Source organism: Thunnus albacares, chromosome 19 (assembly GCF_914725855.1).
Source record: "Thunnus albacares chromosome 19, fThuAlb1.1, whole genome shotgun sequence".
Classification (NCBI taxonomy): domain Eukaryota; kingdom Metazoa; phylum Chordata; class Actinopteri; order Scombriformes; family Scombridae; genus Thunnus; species Thunnus albacares.
In genome coordinates, this window is record NC_058124.1 from 26,247,400 (window position 1) to 26,270,108 (window position 22,709).

General features: G+C 35.8%; 2 protein-coding genes across 2 annotated transcripts; both read left to right on the forward strand.

Moving 5' to 3' along the window:
- The first annotated feature begins 3,843 nt into the window (after nt 1–3,843).
- Nucleotides 3,844–10,739, forward strand: LOC122969182 (major histocompatibility complex class I-related gene protein-like). Its single transcript, XM_044334745.1, has 6 exons — nt 3,844–3,901; nt 4,618–4,884; nt 6,695–6,973; nt 7,197–7,493; nt 8,077–8,175; nt 9,125–10,739. The coding sequence occupies exons 1-6, from the start codon at nt 3,853–3,855 to the stop codon at nt 9,172–9,174; spliced, it is 1,041 nt and encodes a 346-aa protein (XP_044190680.1). The 5' UTR covers nt 3,844–3,852; the 3' UTR covers nt 9,175–10,739.
- A 3,274-nt stretch (nt 10,740–14,013) lies between these two features.
- Nucleotides 14,014–21,593, forward strand: LOC122969180 (major histocompatibility complex class I-related gene protein-like). Its single transcript, XM_044334741.1, has 8 exons — nt 14,014–14,103; nt 16,303–16,569; nt 17,123–17,401; nt 17,502–17,804; nt 19,079–19,186; nt 19,711–19,721; nt 19,829–19,889; nt 20,511–21,593. The coding sequence occupies exons 1-8, from the start codon at nt 14,055–14,057 to the stop codon at nt 20,534–20,536; spliced, it is 1,104 nt and encodes a 367-aa protein (XP_044190676.1). The 5' UTR covers nt 14,014–14,054; the 3' UTR covers nt 20,537–21,593.
- The last annotated feature ends 1,116 nt before the right edge of the window (nt 21,594–22,709 follow it).

Genomic DNA, 22,709 nt, shown 5'->3' on the forward strand with positions numbered 1-22,709 from the left:
GTATGAAACAAATACTCATAAAAAAAAAAAAAAACAACACTATTTGTGCTTTGCAGAATAATGTATTTGTATTCGGGCACACCCTTATAATGCAGTAGATTGAGGCCTCTCAACAGAAATTTGTGTTCAGGTTGAAAATCTAGATGGATCTTAAGTCATTGTTTGTGCGTCTATGTCACATCCTGATCACTATATATTGACCCTGTCTACTGTATTGCATGTACTGTATTACAATAACAAATTTCCCTGCAAAATTAAAATTAAAATATTGTAATAATCTACCTGCAGCTGTAGTCGCCAGCATTTTACCGTTTTTTTAGTGTCACTGCTGTAATTTACTTTAACAGGTAATTGGTGTAAAAAATATTACAGTATTCTGCAGCAGCAGAATGTGAGGTTTACAGTTTGATACTGTAGCTAGACCTGCAGTAATATACTGTATTTTTACAGTGTTTCTAGTGTAATCTACATGAACAGTTTCTTACTGTAAATGTTACAGTAAACAACTGAAAAGTTTTCTTCTTATTCATATTAATAAAAACAACTATAAATTGCAGACATATACTGTAAATAACAATGTGTCTTCAGTCTTAATGGTCCAGTAATGAGATCAGCTCAGTTTTACATTTAAAAATGCCCAACCCTTGAAATTTAGCACACAAGAGGATAAGGCAAGGGACAGCTTTATGGAACTCAACATTTATTCAGAAGCTTTAACATATGCCAAGTATATTCAAGTATGTTTGAAAAAATCATTTTTATGGTTCATGCCCCTCCAAAGGGGGTCAATGTAAATCTGTTAACTATAATATCCTGAGCTGCCAGCAAAACTTGGTGATGAGTCTAAACAGCAACTGCTTTGCAAACTCCTGTTTAAAAAATATAAAAGCACAAATAAACAGATTGCAGGATAACACAGTTTGTAATGTGTTCAAATGTCCTGTGTTATAATTGGCATAAGGTCGACATCCAGGCTTCCAGGCTCACTGAGTGAGAAAGAAAAAAGAATGAAAACAAGCACAGAGTGAGAGAAAGAGAAGAGAAACAATTGCATGGTAGAGAGAAATATTTTACACAAGATGGAAACCTAACTTCCCTTTATGAAGTGACATCAAGTTCTTCAGAAGAGTGATGACAAGGATTCACTGTGAGCTTGTTTGTCCTCTTAGGCATTACTTTCCCCGGCTGGCCTCTGTTCCCCTCTCAGGGTTAATCACATTGAACAACATATAACAAATCACCTATTATGTCCCGGGTTTTAGTACACCTTGGCAACAAACTACAGTATATTTGCAGCAACCTAGCTACAGCTTAGAAACACACTTCAGTTGAGCTAAGATAACCGATACAACCATACTGTAACAAATTTTCCTGTAAAATTACAATAAAGTACTGGCAGCTGTAGTTGCCAGCATTTTACTGTTTGTTTACAGTGTCACTACCATAATTTACTTAAACAGTTAATTGCTTTTAAAAGTTATTACAGTATTCTGCAGTAGAATGTGAGGTTTACAGTTTGATACTTTAGCTAGATCTACAGTAATATACTGTATTTTTACAGTGTTGCTAGTGTAATCTACATGAACAGTTTCTTACTGTAAATGTAAACAACTGAAAAGTTTTCTTCTTATTCATATTAATAAAAACAACTATAAATTGCAGACATATACTGTAAATAACAATGTGTCTTCAGTCTTAATGGTCCAGTAATGAGATCAGCTCAGTTTTACATTTAAAAATGCCCAACCCTTGAAATTTAGCACACAAGAGGATAAGGCAAGTGACAGCTTTATGGAACTCAACATTTATTCAGAAGCTTTAACATATGCCAAGTATATTCAAGTATGTTTGAAAAAATCATTTTTATGGTTCATGCCCCTCCAAAGGGGGTCAATGTAAATCTGTTAACTATAATATCCTGAGCTGCCAGCAAAACTTGGTGATGAGTCTAAACAGCAACTGCTGTGCACACTACTGTTTAAAAAATATAAAAGCATAAATAAACAGATTGCAGGATAACACAGTTTGTAATGTGTTCAAATGTCCTGTGTTATAATTGGCATAAGGTCGACATCCAGGCTTCCAGGCTCACTGAGTGAGAAAGAAAAAAGAATGAAATCAAGCACAGAGTGAGAGAAAGAGAAGTGAAACAATTGCATGGCAGAGAGAAATATTTTACACAAGATGGAAACCTAACTTCCCTTTATGAAGTGACATCAAGTTCTTCAGAAGAGTGATGACAAGGATTCACTGTGAGCTTGTTTGTCCTCTTAGGAATTACTTTCCCCGGCTGGCCTCTGTTCCCCTCTCAGGGTTAATCACATTGAACAACATATAACAAATCACCTATTATGTCCCGGGTTTTAGTACACCTTGGCAACAAACTACAGTATATTTGCAGCAACCTAGCTACAGCTTAGAAACACACTTCAGTTGAGCTAAGATAACCGATACAACCATACTGTAACAAATTTTCCTGTAGAATTACAATAAAGTACTGGCAGCTGTAGTTGCCAGCATTTTACTGTTTGTTTACAGTGTCACTACCATAATTTACTTAAACAGTTAATTGCTTTTAAAAGTTATTACAGTATTCTGCAGTGGAATGTGAGGTTTACAGTTTGATACTTTAGCTAGATCTGCAGTAATATACTGAGACATCAAGTGCTTCAGAAGAGTGGTGACGAGGATCCACTGTGAGCTTGTTTCTTAGGAATTACTTTCCCCAGCTTGGCAACAAACTATAGTATATTTGCAGCAACCTAACTACAGCTTAGAAACACACTTGGGTTGAGCCAAGACAACCAATATGACCACTGTCTTTTGGGGCTCAGCTGCAAATATATCTTAATCAACTTTGCTACATATGTGCTTTAGATAGTAGGCTATTATTAATTATGATATGTAAGTGGGATAAACAAGGTGTAGGTATAGACCAGGCCAGACTAATGTTCATTCACTGGATTCACTGATGTGTAGTTCAAGAGAAAACAATCATCCTAAAATAATCTTTAAACTAGACTTGCAAGCAGCAGTGAAAATAATGTTTAAACTAGTAATTCAAACTTCCAACTGAAGAGCACTACCTGAAACAGTCCCACAGATTGTAAAGATAATATTAAAAATATGAATTTTTTGGCAAACTGCAGCTGGACACATTATTAGCTCTTCAGGTGAGGAATTGCATCATGTCCGATGTCTCAGATTCTGCGTGTTATGACACGGTGTGTTTTGGACTTTAGCAGCAGACAAGCACAGACAAAGAGCTTTATTGGAAGCAAGCAGGAAAAGGTAACAGAGATTCAAATTATAAAGGTCACACAAAAGCACAAAATGTTTAAATTCCCTTTTAGTTTGAATTCTTAAGCCCTCGTTGACAAGTGAGGAGTCATTCACAAGATTTTGTATATGATTCCTTCTCAATGAGTCACTTTGAAACTGCCTCATTGTATAAATTGTGCTATACTGTATATTGTAGATACACTTGTGTGTCTTGCTTTACCCGCTGGTGCATTTTCTTTGAGCTGTTCTTCATTTTCTTAATTGTATCACTGTAATTAATGTTTACTGATTTTAGGATCAATTTTATTCTCAACATTAAACAGCTGCTCATGTTACTACATGCTATTAAACTTCTGGTAAAATACATACACACACGCACACACACACACACATTTCCTGCATTTTCCTGTTGAATCTGATCAGCCAGTCAGATACTGAATTGACTCCTCCTGGTAACACATGATGCACAGCTATTTATAATTTCTATTGGTCACTCCATTTGACTGTACACACTCTTGATAGTCTTTCCTCCATCCTTAAGTGTTTTTCTAACATCTGTATCAAAGCAAGATGAAAGATTTCGTGTTGTTGCCTCTCTTTTGCCATGTTGTATCTCCAGGTAACGGAATAATCTTTTTTAAACAGTTGTGTAACTTTTGTTTCAGCATTCATATTTCTGTATCTATTTCTAATAACATTTACTGCACAGCTTAACATACCTCTATGTCTATTTACTGCCAGTTCTTATTGGTTTTTATTGTCCTGTGCAACAGTGCTGTAATCAATAAATATTGCAATACTGTAGCAACAAGAGCTACATAAATAAACTATTATTATTATTATTATTATTATTATTATTATTATTATTATTATTATTATTATCATTATTATTATTATTATTATTATAACTTCAAACAAACAGTCTACTGTCAGAAACTGCATTTACCGACAAATAATTGTAAATAAAAGAATTACAAGCTTTAACAATTACATTGCCAGTCACTTGGAGTAATCGGCAACTCCACATAAAGATCAAAATACTTCAGAACCATCCACAAAATCCTTCCCATACCTGCTCTACCTAATCCTGATTGTTTGTTTTTCTGTTGTGTTTGTATGTGTCTTTCAAACAGAACATTGCTGTGAAAGAGCATTTATGCTAACTCAACCTACTCTAATTATGTATCTATTAATGTATAAATAGAGGTTTAAAAAATAAATACAATAATCTTCATTATTCTTTGGACTGAACAGAAATATTAAGTCTGTTGTGCTCATAGAATCATATATGAAAAATATTCATGAAAAATTGTTATTTAAAACTTTGTCCTACAGTGAAACACTCCGTGCCACATTTGCTGACTGAATCAACTGGACTCCAAACCTTCCCAGAGTTTGTGGCTGTTGTTGTGGTTGATGAAGTTCAGGCAGGTTGCTATGACAGCAACAGCAAGAGAGCAGAACCCAAACAGGACTGGGCAAAAAAATTAATCAAAGATCATCCTCAGCAGTTGGAGTTTTACACTCAGATCTGTGTGTCTCTCCATGTGAGTCTAAAAACTGACCTTATCAATTTGGAGCAGTACTTAAACCAAACTGGAGGTATATTTCTTTCTTCTTTTTTTTTTTTTTTTTTGCTTCTTAATGTTTTTTTGTGTGTTTAATTAATGTTTCTTTATTGTTTTGTGCAGCTTGGTGAACAACAGCTCACTTGAATACACTAGTAGAATACATGTTAAGCAACTCTATACATCATAATGACAATATCGATAATTTCTCTCACCCCATCTGCAAAACCATCCCCACCACCCCAACTGAAGGGCAAGAAATACTATATTATACTATTAATATTATATGCATTTGACATATACAACATAACATAATATACAGACATCTAGAGGGGTATCTACACACAAATCTATCTATAAATAAATGCACAGACATTCAAAGTTACTTTTTGCATGTGCACATACACATCAGAAAACTCATATACAAGCTCAAGTCCACAACATCTATTGAAGCATGTGTGCTTTCCTACTAGAAGGTCTTGGAATGAGGTAACAACACTGATGTTTGTCTAAAAGTATGAAGTATCAGAACGTAAGTGTATCTACATAAACACACACACACACATACACACAAACACTCAAAGAGACCTCTCTCAAACACCCTCTTCATCTATCAACAGTGTTTTATTTACACACTGTTAACTGTTTGACTAAGTACTGCCAGTTAAGGCAGATGGCTTCCCACCTAGCATTCGGTTCTGCTTGAGGTTTTTTCCCGTTAAAGCGGAGTTTTTCCTTGCCGCTGTTGCCAAGTGTTTGCTCATGGGGGAATTGTTGGGTCTTTGTAAATTAAAGAGTACTTGACCTGCTCTATGGGAAAAGTGCCCTGAGATGACTTTTGTTGTGATTTGGCGCTATATAAATAAAATTGAATTGAATTGCTGTGCTGCACTATTGCAATGTTTCCATCATGGTAAATAACAGATATTATATAAGTGATAATGCACAATGACAAAACAAGAAGATAAAAGTGGAAGTAAAAAAATGCCATGACCAGTGTTTTCTGTATCAGGAAACCATGGAGTATATTATGGCTCTTATACCTTTACCACCAAGTTAGTTTATGTGTTTAAATTGTCGCACAAAAGATCTGTTATTAGTTTAACTCAAAATTAGGTTTGTTTCTCTGACTAACAGAACATACTGCACAATTCATGTTTGTACAAAGCCCCAATATCCCTTGACTTATGTTAAATATCCTTCAAAAACCATGGCTGCCTATTATTAAACTATGGTTAGCAATTATAATATCCATGAGTAGTAACACATGCTATTGAGTAGTGACTAATCCTGAATAAAACTCTCCTTCAGTGGAAGCTGCTGGAGAGGCTTCAGGACAGTCTAGTCTGTAGTTTCTCATAGAAAGAGGATATTGTTGGACTGATCCACTGGCTGCAGGTTTTTGGTGGATGTAACGTTCAGTCCAGGATCAGGTTTAATCTGGTGTTAGTCAGGACTCCACCTCAGTGTGTGTGTGTGTGTGTGTGTGTGTGTGTGTGTGTGTGTTTTCCTGCAGCTCACATGAAGCCACACCACCTTCAACAGTGTAGATAAACTGTGTTGGTCTCAGTGGAGGCAGTGTGTCTCTGTGGTAAAGACAGGAAATGAACTCTGTTTCCCAGCAGTCTCTGCCTCTCTCTGAGTCGTCCACACTGTCCAGATGATGATTGGCTGTGAGTTGTTTCCATCCAGCCAATAACAGCAGAAGGTGTTGATCTTCTGTTTTGGTGTGTGTGTGGATCAGTGTGTCTCTGTGGTGAAGATGTGATATCAACTGATGATAGCTGACTATGCTGAGATCTCACTCTGGTTTACTGCAGTCTGTGTCTCTGTCTCTCTCTCAGATGTCCACATTTTACAGGTTATGGCTGGCTGTGAATGGGATGATGAGACTGAAGAGGTTGTTGGTTTCGCTCAGATTGGTTATGATGGAGAAGACTTCTTATCATTTGACCTCAAGACACTGACATGGAACGCTTCAAAACCACAAGCTGTCATCATCAAGCACAAGTGGGATCATGAAAAAGTTGAATTAAACTTCATTAAGGACATCCTCACCAATATTTGCCCTCAGTGGCTGAAGATGAGTCTGGACTATGGAAAGAGCTCTCTGCTGAGAAGAGGTAGAATCACATGATCTGATGTAGTTTCATGGACACAATGATATTTATATGCTTTATATTAATGCAGTGTAATGTTTCTGTCTGTGATGTTTGGTTTCTGTCTTTCTCTCTACCACTCTTTGTCTGTCTTGCGCTCTCTCTCTCTCTCTCTCTCTCTCTCTCTCTCTCTCTCTCTCTCTCTCTCTCTCTCTCTCTCTTCCCCCCCCTCTCCCTCCCCCCCCAGACCTTCCCTCAGTATTTCTCCTCCAGAAGACTCCCTCCTTTCCAGTCAGCTGCTTTGCTACGGGTTTCTACCCTGACAGAGCCGATATGTTCTGGAGGAAAGATGGAGAGGAGCTTCATGAGGAACGTGGAGAGATCCTCCCCAACCATGATGGATCCTTCCAGATGAGTGTTGACCTGAACGTTTCATCAGTCTCACCTGATGACTGGAAGAAGTATGAATGTGTGTTTCAGCTCTCTGGTCTAAAGGACGACATCATAACCAAACTGGACAAAGCTGTGATCAGGACCAACTGGGGTGAGACTGGAATCAAATGTTACACATGTGAGAAAAAAAAGACAAATTTAGTTTACTTTAGTATTCCTTTAGTTCATGCTTGTTTTTGTCTCCTTTTTGGTGCTGGATTGGACAAATAGCCTAAACTGCCAGTTAGCGAGTCAGCTAGATACTTCTGATGATAAATTAATTACAACGTTTTGTACTGTAGACTCCTGTCTCACGACTGCAATCTGCCTTTTTTTAGCTTCCTCATTTTGGAAACTCCCACTCTCTGTTCTCTCAAAAGTCAGTGTTGTCAATTGGTCAGTGGTTCAAATTTGTGTTTCAAGTTGAAGTTGAAGTCTGCAAACTTGATTTTAGTTTAGTTTTAGTTTTCTGTCCTTACTTCAGGTTCTAGGTTGTTGATAGTTTGTTTGTTAACTTGTTTGTAGTTGCTCTTATCCTAAAGCATAGTTTCTTTGTCTATTTAATTGTCAATTGTGTTTCTTTGTCTGTTTTATTAATATAATTATGACACATATAGTCTTAATAAATAGATGGATAGATGTACAGCAGTTTTAACCTGCTTCTAGTCATTTTTTCTTTGTTTTTTGCTTAACAGAGATACTTACAGATATGACCATCCCCATCATTGCAGTGGTTGCTCTTGCTGTCATCCTCATAGCTGCTGCTGGATTCATGTTTTACAAAAAGAAGAAAGGTGAGAGACCTAAAATGAAAGAGCTCTTATTAAATATTTTGTGTGCTTAGATTGACTTTAAGTTGATGCTTTTAACCAGATTATAAAGAAAAAACAATAGTTAATAGTCTGAAGCTATCAACAGTGAGACTAGTTTAATGATGATAGAGAAATGTAATAGTCAAAGAGTAGAAGGGCAAAACATAGTAGTAACAAGTAACAATTTAAAGGAAAATTCTGGTATTTTCCAACCCGGGTCTTATTTTCATAATTGTGACCATTCTGTCATTGGGTCAAACTGAATTTACATACATGACTTAAAACACATGTCTCTGAGTTTGATGGAAACTGGCGAGGATGCTGTATTTATGTCAAGGAAATGTTGCTTTATACGCAGTCTTTTAGCATGACATCATGTATGAAGCCATCAATTGTAAAGATTGTAAGACCCTCTATCTCCAAAACCATGTCAGTCTGAGATGGACTTTTCAACAAACTCATAAAATGAATTGGCTCGCCAGCTATAGCTGATAAAATGTGTTAGCAACTTATCATTCCAGCCTGCAAAGTCAATGATCACCAGTTAAAAATGTTTTTTTCTACTTCTGTCTGAAATCAATCATCATTGTTACAAAATCTGCCACTGTTATCATTATAAACTGCCTATGTGCCATGCTAAAATTAAAAGCTTGACAGACATAGCAACGGTATCTAATGATGTAATGTTGGCATCAACCTCTTTGCAGAAATAAAAGACAGATAACGTTATTCTGCTGCTTTTTAGTCTGAAGCTCATGGGGTTGGATGCTGCAGGTTGCAAATGTCACATTCAAGTTCATGAGCCAGGTCATTGATTCTGACAGATGCAAATGTTTCACTTGGTTCTGGATGAGACGTCAGATGTTGGGCAAAAATAAAAGGCAGTTCAGTGCAGGATAAATGAACTAACAGTGTGTTTCTGACCTTTCAGCTCCTGACAACAGCACTGAGCTCTCTGAGCAACTGAATCCAGAAGCCTGAGCACTGTGAGAGACTTCATGTGGGATGAAGAAAAATGAAAGACTATTATTCACACTTCCAGTTAACCAAAGCTGCCCACTTGTGTACACAAAATACAAATTGTTTCCTAATTCAGTGTTAAACTTCTGTGTCATATTCTAGCTGGAAAAAAAATCTTTAATTGATGATGATGATAGTACATTGAAAGCATAGTAGATAAATTAAGTCTGGTTACCAATATATTCCAAAATGTGATATTTTAGATCTAAATCAATCAATCAATCAATCAATCAAATGTGTGTTTTTGTGATTGTGTTTTATGACTCATTATATCATGGAGACTGAAGTTTTCACATAGTATCTATGTCTGCCTGAATATATACATTTATATTTTACTAGTGTCTGTTCGGAACGGGCCAATCTCTCAATACCTAGAGAGAGTTGTGCCACTCCCCTAAACGCCTCTCATGCTGACTATTGGTAGACACTACAATTTACCGATGCTCCCTAAACATCTCACAAGCAGAATATCTGGACACTACAATTTTGAGTTGAGCTGAAGTTGATCGGATGAACTGTAAAGCCCGATCAAAACCTGCCTGAGACTTGGAGTGTGTGTTTAAATTCATTCTCTATGGTAGTTCTTATCACTACAGATGTAATCCCATCTTGAACCACAATGTGGATTGCAATGGCAGAGTGGCACTGTCCGCATTTCTACATGTTGAATCCATGTGCAGAAGAATAAGCAGAAGCAATGTTGTTTATGAGTTATTTTTTACATATTTCTGAATGTACCTGAGACATCCAGCACTAAGTCTTGAATGTACATGCTAAGTTTCATTCACAATTACGTTACACAGTTCAATGGTAGAGTTTTTTGAACGTTTAGCGAGTCATTATCACTACAGATGTAATCCCACTTCCGACTACAGTGTGGGTTGCAATGGCAGAGTGGTGCTGTCCATATTTACGCTCGTTGACTTCACAGGCAGTTGAAGAAGCAAATCTTTGTAAAAACAACATTGTTTCTGAGGTATTTTTTATATATTTCTGAACGTGCCTGAGACATCGAGCACTAAGTCTTGCACGGTGGAACAGTTCTCGAGATATGTGAAGGACAAACCCACAAACATACATACATACATACATACATACAGACAGATTCCTTGCTTTATATAGAGAGATATTTGTACTTTTAAACATTTATAATGTAAGCTTGTAATCCATATTTTGAAATGGGTTTAATAATTTTGATCATCTTATCTTTCCAAATTTTCTCAATACTGTCTGTTATTTTATTGGTTTTTTTTTTATTGGCACAATGTCTCTGTTTGGTTTCTCAACATGCAAACATTGTTGATTACATAAATGATTGTCAAAATCTGATACACTGCTGTTTCACTCCTTTTGTGCTGTTTTTTTTTTTTTTTTTCTGCTTTTGCTTTTCAATAATAGAGGCCTTGCCTGGCAGATTCACATGTCAGAGTTCACCTTTGTTAAACTTTACCAGGCAGATGTGCTCGGTTGGTCAAATGAAACACTGTTGCACTGTGTTTGGAAATAAAAAAGTTATTATGTTATTATTCTAGTGTGTTTCATCACCGTTTTTAGTACCAGACTATCACTAACAAACAGTAGCATTGCTCTCACCTGCTGTCTACAGTCTACAGATATTTATTACCTGCATCAGAAACATGACATCACATACTTTTTCAGGGCTGAATGCAGGAAAATGAAATGGAAACCTGACTGACAGACACACTTTGTATGTTGTGAATTACTTCAAATGGGTTGGCAAAACAGTAAATGCTGTGATGAACTATTCCTATCTTCAATTATAACAACACCTTAAATTATAAAAAAAGAGACCCAGTTGTTTCCTGACTCACTTTTCAATGTTAAGCTTTAAATAAATCTTAGCTAAAAGTTGATATCCTACTAAAAAGTAACTTTTTCACTTTCAGAAACCGTTACATCAAGGGATGATTAAGCATTTACTTTGTGATAAAACTGTGACACTTCTATAAAATAATGAAGACATATGATTAAAAGAAATGATGGTACTTTAAAAGCATAATAGATAAATGAAGTTCAAGCTGATTTAATAGCTAGACTGGTTGACAAATAAAAACTATTTATTCCATTATTTTTGAAAGCATCCCCACTTTACTTTTAGTGCCTTAAACTTTTGCACAGTACTGTACATACAGTACATAAAAAATAGCAGCAGTATAGCATAAGTGGACTAACAGTGTGTTTCTGACCTTACAGCCCCTGACAACAACTCTGAAGTCTCCATGAAACTGAACACAGAAGCTTGAATGAAATAAACACACCATCCTGCATATAGCGAGTTGCTACACAACGAAACAGTAAATGCTGTGATGTGAACTATTTACACCTCTAGTTGCTGTAAAACTGCTGTGTCACATTATAGCTGAAAAGAAAATGTTGTAGCTGACGATGAGTGGAATTACTGAGAGAGAGAAAATATGAGTCATCGGAGAGTGTAAATAAATACACTGTTTACTAGAAGGAAATATTGGAGATGTATTTTATTAAACTGGCACAAAAACAACACATATTAGTACTTTAAAAACACTGTAGATAAATGAAGCCTTCTGTTTAGAAAATGTTACTGACTCATGAATATTTTAATGCTTTTTGTTTGTAATCTTTTTGTATTTTAAGTGTGTGTGTACAGATAGTTTGGCTTTTATTTGTCAAGTTATTATGATAAATTCCTCCCCTTAAACCAATAAGGAGGTGGGTGGAATTGAATTTGTCATGCTTACAGCGTCGACATTATAGAAAAACTTAATATTTAATGTATATTGTATAAAAGCAATTATAAAAAGTAAGAAATGTATTTTGTATAATTTGAGTGTGTGATTTACATGCATTTTTACATTTTTCTCTTTTATCCATGTTCTCTAAAATATTTGTACAAAAATTAAGATACTTTCTCTTTGCTGAATTTCTATAAACAAGTAGATGTTGAATAGCAATGCTCAAAATGTTTTTTTTGTCATAAAGTCCTCATTATTTCAAACATATGTTTATCAACTGTTGTTATAGTGAGATGAATATTCTAGCAGATTAAATGAGCGTGGCTCCTATTTAAAGATGTTAAACTGTAAATACAGGGGAAAAAAATTGTTGTGTAGATGAAATAATTATAATTACTCATGTTCAACAGGTCAGTGCAGTCGCTCCCAACCTTTTTGGCTTGTGACCCTTACAAAAACTTATATAGTTGAGGGCTCCCTTCTAGATGGCTTCATATAAATTCATTTAAATGAGGCACAAAGAGGCACATCTCATAAAAAAGCAGATTATAGGAAAATTCAAAAATTAAATACAAAGTTGTGTATCAGAGCTTTGTTTTTTCTTTTTTCCTCTCCCATTAATCATCTCACGACCCCTCAGATTTATTATGTGACCCTTTGGAGGGGTGTGACCCCTTGGTTGGGAACCATCAGGCTAGAGGGTAAAGCCCTGAAAGTACTACGATAATGGTATGCACCATTATGTAATATTCCATATTAACATTCAACATTTTAAACTTAATTAAAACTGACTAGATCCCTGCTTGTGTTGTATCAGCTCTCAGATGTACATTGCTTTAGATAAAAGTGCTAAATGAAATTGTAAATTATAAATTATAAAATTTGAGGACAGAAGACACTGTCTTACTCCTAATTTTTATTAATCTGTAATGTGAATTTATATCAACACTTATATTTCTGTTAATTGTGGCATGTCAGCAACCCAGAGAGATTTGTAGATGAACTATCACACAGAAATCTGACATATGAGGACGAAGGAAAGTGTAAATGGGTTGCTTGTTACCATTAATAATACTTATGTAGTTGGAAACAGAAATGATTACCCTGGTTGAATATCTAAATGGATCTAGAGTGGTTGTTTGTGCATCTATGTCATGATCAATTGACCATGTATCTACTGTATGCATGTGTTATAACCTGGCTCAAGTGGCCATAACAAAAACCATGTCAAAATTTAACATAAGATATTTATTCAGACAAAATAAACCGAATTAAAGGAAATAAGCAGGATAAGTATTGTATGTGATGCATGGGTGGTGAGGGTGTATGTGTGTGTTGAAAGGTGCATGAAAGCAAAATAAATAACTAAAGCAGCATAACTAAACCAAACCAGAACAGGTGCCTGAAGGGAGAAGTGAAAAGCTGCAAACAGCAGCAGCAACAAACAGTCAGAGGAGAGACGAGCTGCTATCTGTGGCCAGGCTTTATCAGCTGGGAGCACCAGCACCAGGTGTCTCCGTTTGTCTCCACCTGTGTAGCGCAGAGCAGACAGACAGATGAATACACTGCAAACCAAAGATGACAGGCTTCCACGGTGTCAAATTTTTAGTCTTAAGCCCTTGTTCACATGTAAGGAGTCATTCACAGGTTTTTATATTTAACTCCTTTTCAATAAAGCAATTTGAAACTGACTCATTGTATGAATTGTGCCATTTACACTCTTGTCTTACCTTGCTTTGCATACTGGTCTTTTAAATCTCATTTTTTTGAGCTGAGTTGTTACAGTTTTTCATTTTGGCACTTTAACTTTTAATAATTTTAGGATCAATTTCATTCTGGACTTTAAACAGCTGCTCATTTTACTACATGCTATCAAACTTCTGGTAAACACACACACACACACACACACACACACACACACACACACATACACACAAATACTGTATTTTGCTGTTGAATCTGATCAGCCAGTCGAATATTGAATTTACTCCGCATGGTTACACATGATGCACAGCTATTTCTAATTTCTATTGGTCATTCCATATGCCTGTACGTATTAGTTACAGTCTTTCCTCTTTCCTCGTTTTTTAATGTCGCTATCAAAGCAAGATGAAGGGGATCATGTTGTTGCCTCTCTTTTGCCATGTTGTATCTCCAGGTAATGGAATAATCTTATTTAAACAGTTGTGTAACTTTTGTTTCAGCATTCATATTCATATTTGGTAACACATTATAATACAGCCTGCGTTTAACTTTGTATAACTTCCCGTCATTTAATTTCCCGGAACTTCTGGTGTAACTTCCTCGTATGAATCCGTGCATATAAAATACTTATCGATTGCTACTGGTAGTTAAATATAGACAAGGTGTCAAAACAAGATGGTGAAGGACAAGGGAGAGACAATTGGGGATTTAGACTGTAATTTCCCATAACTTACGGTGCAACTTCCTCGTATGAATCAGTATATACATATATGGATAAAGTAGGCTACAATAAAATCAAATGCTTTTGCCCTTTGTTGTGACAAACATTTTTTATACATGTGAGTTTGGCAGCCAAGCTTAACCCACACCCCAGGGATTTATTATGTTTATGTCTTCGACTTCATTGTATGAATTTGAATAAAAACAAATTAAAAAAATGGGTCTATACTTTTGAAGATTAACTTGTAGCAGGCATGTTGGTCCAGCACTGCAGCATCTCATAATAGGCAAACTTACCTCTCTCAAGTGCACAGCTATGGAAGAGTTGTCGTGGATGAAAAACTAACAATACAGTAATATAATAATATATATATGTATATCTTTAGTTACACAACAATATGGTATGCATGGAGTTATATATATATATATATATGTATGTATATGTATATGCGCATGTGTGTGAGTGTGTATATATATATATATATATATACATGATATGTTATAATATATAATAATATAATATTCACAGAACAAGAATTAAGTGTAAACCTCAAAGCACATACCTCAAGCAAGTATTACTTTAATAAAGGAGTGTTTACATTTTGTATCTGGATTTGTTTTAAATACACAGTAAATCACACCAATTAATTTAATGTTTTATAAGAAGACCTTTGTGACTGTAAATGTGATTTCAAGGCAATATTCTTATTACATTTACCTGCTAATGGCCATTGCTGTACTTGTATTTGTACAGATGGGGATCCTAAACAAGTGTTTAGTATTTTCAGCAATGCTTTGCAATTTCTTCCAGTTTTAAGCATTCACACGCATTTTCCGCAGGAACATGTCTGTTCACTGCTGATTAATTACTGATTAAAGTGAATAAATGGTATTGATTAGTATGGAGGTACATTGCATTATCAGAGAAAAAAAATATTCAGAGATATTTTCTTCAAATAATTTGTTCTAATGATAATGTAGCATATAGTAGGTCCAAATGTATAACTATTAGCTATATTATGTTGAAGATATTTACCTCATAATTTAGAGGAAATATCTCTCTTTCTGAATTCATCTGAAACTATTTTGTAATTATGAGGTCTTTGTCTTGTCATCATCACTGACCTAGGTCTAATTTAGTTGGCTTTTGTTCCCTCTTGGTTTGAGGTTATTGATACTGATGTCATCAAACATTATTCACCAAAGTCACAATTCTGAAAATATTTCATCAGATTTGTACAATATTTTGTTTTTTCTACCAGAACGACTAAACACAGATATCATAGCAGCTTCCTACTGTACAAATAACTCATATTAATTATTATGATTATATACAGATTTTTTAAAATGTGATTAATCAAATTAAAAAATATGATAAAATACTTAATACTTAATAATTTGTGACACTACTATGTCACAAAATAAGGCAAACTGGAGAAAACACTGATAACTAGTTCTTATTCATATGCTTTGCTCACCATATGTTGTTCCACTTTCAGGAATCCCATAGTAGTGTACAGATATTTATATCAAGATTTTGATTAGATTTACACTTGAATGTATTTGTAGTCATTACTAAATACTATAGCTGCCTTAGCCATTATGGCAAATGTGCCAACAAAAAATTGCCTATTAACATATCCAGCATTCATTTATGTTTTGAGTTGTGTTTTTGGCTGCCTGGCCAATTGAAGGTCAATATTCACTCTCCTTTTAGCTTTTGTTTAGTCTCAATCATTCCAAGTATAATATCTGGCTCTTAGGTTGGTAGATGTTCTACTTTCATCACCAGCTCATCACTAACTGTGTGTGTTTGAGGTTTCAGGCTGGGTAAAATATTGAATGTAATTAAATGTAATTATCATAAGTATAGATAAATGCATGATTATAAAAAAATGACCTTAAAAACCCTTCAAACTTCTTTCTCTTACAGTGAAACACTCGCTGAAATTTTTCACCACTGCGTCCTCTGGAGTCAAAAATGTCCCAGATTTTGTGGCTGTTGGATTGGTTGATGAAGTTCCAATAGGATACTGTGACAGCATCAGAAAGACACCAGAAGCCAAACAGAACTGGACACAAAAAATGTTAGAAGATGATCCACAGCACTTGGAGTGGTACACTCAGAAGTGTTTGTTAACCCAATATGACTACAAGGCTCACATTGACATTTTAAAGCAGCAACTGAACCAAAGTGACGGTGAGTAAAAGTACTGTAAAAATGTATAGTTGTGAGGGGGGGGGGGGGGGGGGGGGGGTTGTTTGTTTGTTTTGTTTTTTCAAATACCAAACATATATAGTTCCATTATAAACACACATGTTTACATGTTAAAACACATACACAGTTATATCCCTAACTCTTTAACTGGCCATGTAATGTGAGGAACTCCAAAATTTGTAGTCAATATTAATATTTCATTTGGCTTCCCTGGTAGCTATGTACTGGATTCACTGAAAAACTGAGCAACATGGTTCTGCATTTGAAACTCACCCTTGTTCTTTTTTTTGTGTGTGTGAGGCCCTTCTTGTCATGTTTGGTTTTATCTGGATGCTTAAAAATTGCAGGTCAAGTAAGTTTTAGTTGGAAAGTTTATATCACCTCTTGATGTCATTTTGTGTATTTCTGTGTGTTGGCCTTGCAATGAAGAAGTGACTCTTCCACATGTTCCTCGACGTCTAAAATGCAGGCTCACAGGCTCCAGCCACCTGTAACCCTCTGTGGGATCTCACTCTGCACTCTCTCTCTCTCTCAGGTGTCCACATCTTCCAGAGGATGGACAGCTGTGAGTGGGATGATGAGACTGGAGAGGTTAATGGTTTTGTTCAGTTTGGTTATGATGGAGAAGACTTCTTAGCATTTGACCTGAAGACACTGACATGGATCGCTCCAAAACCACAAGCTGTCATCACCAAACACAAGCGGGACAGAGATAGAGCTCACAATGAAAGGTGGAACTATTTCCTCACCCAGTATTGCCCTGAGTTAGTGAAGAGATATTTGGAACTTGGGAAGATCTCTCTGCTGAGAACAGGTAGAATCACATGAGCTGATGTAGTTTCATGGACCCAATATTTAAATGCCTCTTCTGTTTCTAACCTCATCCCCTGCCTGCCACCCCCTTGTCTCTCTAGAGTTTCCCTCAGTGTCTCTACTCCAGAAGACTCCCTCCTCTCCAGTCAGCTGCCACGCTACAGGTTTCCACCCTCACAGAGCCGAGATGTTCTGGAGGAAAGATGGAGAGGAACTTCATGAGGACGTGGAACATGGAGAGATCCTCCCCAACCATGATGGATCCTTCCAGATGAGTGTTGACCTGAACCTTTCATCAATCACACCTGAAGACTGGAGGAGGTACGACTGTGTGTTTCACCTCTCTGATGTCAAGGACAACATTGTCACCAAACTGGACAAAGCTGTGATCAGAACCAACTGGGGTAAGAGTGGAATACTGACACAACTGACTTATGTTTTTTTTATTAAACATATGCATGTTATTTGTTAATAATTATCTTTGATAATCATTAATTATTGCTGATAGCCAAACTTGAAGCCAAAATCCAACAAAATGGTGCCTCATGTGAGGTAGAGTATTGTTGGCAATTATTCATAATTGTGCAATATTAATTTCAGCATAATTTTGGCCAGTACCAAAATTTTGGAATCTAAAACTTTAGACTATCCAAAGCCCTTATATTGAACACAACTAGTCTGCCACAGGAGTAAATATCTAGCTGTACATACAAATTAATGCATTGTGGTGAAAACAGATTCATTCACCAAATTTAGATGACCCAAATCTTGGATTATTGATAACTAACACTGTAGGTATTTACAGTGTTCCTCATAGTGTTACCTTATGCACATGACCTACTTAAATTATGTAAGTGGATGCAATAAAAAGTAGTTCAAATCTAGTTGTGTGCCAGCACAAGGTTAGTAGCACATGTCTGCACTGGCAAACTGGCATTTACCTTCGTCACCTGCAGCAGTCTGATCATCAGAACATTAGGAGATGACAAATGAGTGAGTTTTGCACAGTCAGCCAGCCATCTGCTCCGGAAAAGGCTGAATGAGTTTTGTGCAGAAACCTCACTAAACTCACACAAACCCCATTATTCATACTTTGCATGTAAAGCAAAGCAAATTCAACCAAATTAAACATAAAATATTTTCATAAAAAAGAAATATAACATGCAAAATGCTAGACTACAAGATTTTAAGATTTATTAAACAAAGTAAGAACAAAATAGAACTGTTGCTGATCTGAGGAAACGTGACCATGCAAGGGAGAGTAAGGGTGGACAGGGTGATCAACTCAAAATATTACAATAACAAAAACACAAGAGGTGTAGTACAGCAAAGACGGGATAGGTACAACATAGACACAGGATTCAACTGCAGATGTAACATTAATTTCACCTAAAAAGAGACAGTATAATTGAGCTGCTGTACTCTGTACTGCTGTATTTGCAACTCTGCACATCCTGGACAATAATAAGTTTCCTCAGAAGAAAACTCTCACAGGATTACAGGATTCCCAAACTGTCTGTGTTTCATGACGGGGAAAGTCCTGTGTTTTAAGGAGATGAAAGTAACAAATGTGATCGTCAACAATGAAGTACGATTATCATACATCATTATAGGTGAAAATACTAAAAGTACATTGGCATACCCTTGATGCGCTGTGAATGTTTTGTTTTGGTTCCAGTTTCTCCCTCAGAGTTCCCTGCTGGTCCTGTTATTGGAGGTGTTGTAGGACTGCTGCTCCTGGCAGTCTGCATCACTGGAGTCTTCATCTGGAGAAGGAGAGATAATGGTGAGAGACAAACATACTTTTACTCATCATGAAGCCATTTCAATTAGGAGAGACTTCAGTTTTATAAGTGATAATAATTTTATTGAACATGCATGATAAGATCAAAATGTGAAAAGTCTTTAGACCCCATCGTGATGTCATTATATTTATACGGGGGAAGTGAAGGCGAGAGTAGAATAGGATATCTCCCATCGGAGTGTAGACACTGGTGGTCATGATGAATAAAGGAATATTGGCATATGGATTATGAGAACAGGAGCAGGCTTCTAGCAATCTGGGATCTGCGCCGATGTGATGAGGTGGAGGTGAATGGGATGATGGAGGGTTGCGACGATTATTCACACTGAAATGACAGCTGACATCAAGGAGAAATCATGGTGGAATCAAAATAAAAGTGGAAATCAGTCAAATTAATACAGTGTTTCTATGAAACATGTGTTAGTGTTTTCTTTGTTTGCTTTCATAAATTCTGACATTTTACATTTTGAAATATTGTAATCTCTCATCTGTATTTCAGGATTCAGGCCTGCAAACTGTGAGTAATTTGTCAATTAATCTGTCTGTCCCCCTGTCTCTCTCTATACAAATAAAAACATTTAACAGTTTAAATTGAACTACTGACACCTTGTTTTTCTTTTATAGCTTCAGACTCGTCATCCTCTGATCCATCTTCAGTCAAAGATGCAGCTCTTAACTGATCACAGTGAGTATTTCATCATGTCATCAACAAGGTGCAGATACTGTATGAAGAATCTCTCTGTTGCTCCTCCTGAAACTAGCTACAGTATACTGATATAATACTCATAAATATACTGAAAGTCTGTCTTTGTTAAAAAACTGTTTTCTGATTTGACAGAATTTCTCAATCAAGTGATCCAGTATAGTTACAGGAAACAGCTGACACTGAGGTTTAATGTAAAACTGATTAAAATTTTTATATTTTGGACTAAAATCAAACATATATTTACTGCATAATATGACCACTAATAATTCCAGGTCCTTTTCTATTTGTTACTCTGTCTTTGCAGCTTTCCAGTAAAGATTTAGAGGAGAATAATGAACTCAAATGAAGATGCTGTGGCTTCAATATTTTATTCTATTTTGCACCATAAATGTTCATTAACAAAACTTGTTTTAATGAATATTGAGATGTGACATCACAGGACTCATCAGAAAGTCACATGATACATCAAACTAAAGTGTGAATTCATAGATCAGATTCATGAGTTTCAGGTCGTCAGTGGATGCAGTGAAGAATGATATCTGTGAAGATTATCTGAGAGCTGATAGAAGCATTAATGTTGATGTGAATCCTCCACTGCAGGAGTAACAACATCTGGAGAGAACTGATGCTGCTGTCCAGCTGTTTCCTCAAACCTTTGGTGGAGATGAATCACTGCAGCAGCTACCAGACACCAAAGAGCCACAACGTTACTCCAGTGGGGCATCTTTTGTCTTCAGATATCAAATTCATATCAGTTAGTCATGTGATGTACTGTCTTTGATGATGATGGGAGACATGCAGCACTTTAATCTCTGCTTCTAACACAAGTCAAACCTAAAACTTTAAATGTTCAACTACTCATGCTTTCACTAACAATTAGTTTGACAGTTGCATTTTAGAATCACTAATGAAGATTCTGCACTAGGCCACGATTGAAAAAACACAATTTTTGTTTTTCTCTTTGTTTCATTGTGATTACAGTTTGAACACTGCATCCCAACTTCTCCCACTTTAACCAAAGTATAAATATCTGAGTTATGTTTTAGTCTTCCAACACACATTGCTCCTCCACACCAAGTAACAACCGTAACTATTTTTAAACATAAACTTGTAAAAGTTTCCACAGTTTTACACAATATAAATACAATTGTGAATATTTAGACACTCCTCCTTTCATTGAAAATCACATATTAAAGCAATAACACTTCTTAGAGCTTATATTTGTATCTTATACATTTGCCATCTTCACGTCCTGTATTTGTCATGCGGATAATAAATGTTATTGTCATTGTAACATTATTATTAATGCTCAGATTATTGGTGTTAGAGGATTAATGAGGGTTTTACCTGTGGTACTGATGGATGTACTTTATTTTATATTGCAAAAATGGCAAAATTGATTTGTCTACATGACAGTATACCTCTTCTTAAAGTTATGTGATCTGTTTTTGGCTAAATGTTTTCACTTCAGATAAAGTTTGTCTTTACATCATCTACAAGATAATGATTAATTATGAATTGTTAATCCATCATCTATTTATTGGTGAATGTAAAACATGATTTTTTTGGTGAACTACATGTTGTCTAGAGGAGCTGCAACATTTTCTAGTGTCATTTTTGTTCTTATTTGTTCTAATAGTGTTATATTTACCTTAAATTAATAAATAAAATTCTTCTGAAAACATGCTTAAGAGGTCTTCCTGTCACATCATACCTGTGTTTACTTCAAATGTTCAGATGTGTAGGCTTAAAGGTTTTGTACCAAGTTTTGGGAAACACTCTAGTGAAGCTTGTCCCTGATACCTGGGGAGCAGGAGCTTACTTTTTAAAATTGTATCAGTTGTCAAAATATGTGAGGATAAAAGAAAAAGTTTACATTACTACAAAACACACACACGCGCACACACACACACACACACACACACACACACACACACACACACATAAACATACCACAAATTTTCATTTGTTAATGAAGGAGTACACTGAACCTTGTGACTCTGAGTGTGTATTTCCCTATTTTGCCACTAGAGAGCAACATAACTCTGAAATGTCTCAGCTGTGAGGTCACCACAGAGAAACAGCTGCCAGAGCATTTCCACCATCACTACTTCCTCCCCCACAGTCTGGTTATAAAACACTTTAAACTGCCTCATTGAATAAATTGTGTTATATGACTTTAAACAGCTGCTCATGTCACTACATGCTATTAAACTTCTTGTAAATAACAAAACAAAAAAACACATTTCCTGCATTTTCCTGTTGAATCTGATCAGCCAGTCAAATATTGAATGTACTCCTCCTGGTAACACGTGATGCACAGCTATTTATAATTTCTATTGGTCATTTCATTTGACTGTACACACTGTTAACAGTCTTTCTTCCATCACAGTGTTTTTTAATGTCTGTATTGAAGCAAGATGAAGGATTTCATGTTGTTGCTTCTCTTTTGCCATGTTGCATCTCCAGGTAACTGCATAATCTTTTTAAACAGTTGTTTAACTTCTATTTCAGCATTTATGCACATCATATTCATAAACTGCACATTTACTGCAGGGACCAACATACCTCAGATTTAAACATGTCTATTCACTGCCAATTCATTAACACTGTTTTTATTGTGCTTTTAACAAGTGGAACTTGTGAGAGGTCTTCCCATTCTCTTGAATGAGAAAGTGTGTCCAAACTTCTGACTAGTACTGTATTCTCTACTTTTACGTGTCTCTCGTATCTATTACATAAACTATTGAGATGTCCAACAAAATACAGATATTAATGAGATGAATTCAGGTCTGAAAC

What these genes read in the sequence shown, in the direction of transcription:
- LOC122969182 (XM_044334745.1), top strand. Translation starts at nt 3,853, where the DNA reads ATGAAAGATTTCGTGTTGTTGCCTCTCTTTTGCCATGTTGTATCTCCA. An exon ending in TTGCCATGTTGTATCTCCAG is followed by an intron (nt 3,902 to 4,617) that starts GTAACGGAATAA and finishes TTTGTCCTACAG; the next exon opens with TGAAACACTCCGTGCCACAT. An exon ending in GTTTTACAAAAAGAAGAAAG is followed by an intron (nt 8,176 to 9,124) that starts GTGAGAGACCTA and finishes CTGACCTTTCAG; the next exon opens with CTCCTGACAACAGCACTGAG.
- LOC122969180 (XM_044334741.1), top strand. Translation starts at nt 14,055, where the DNA reads ATGAAGGGGATCATGTTGTTGCCTCTCTTTTGCCATGTTGTATCTCCA. An exon ending in TTGCCATGTTGTATCTCCAG is followed by an intron (nt 14,104 to 16,302) that starts GTAATGGAATAA and finishes TTTCTCTTACAG; the next exon opens with TGAAACACTCGCTGAAATTT. An exon ending in GCAGCTCTTAACTGATCACA is followed by an intron (nt 19,890 to 20,510) that starts GTGAGTATTTCA and finishes CCTCCACTGCAG; the next exon opens with GAGTAACAACATCTGGAGAG.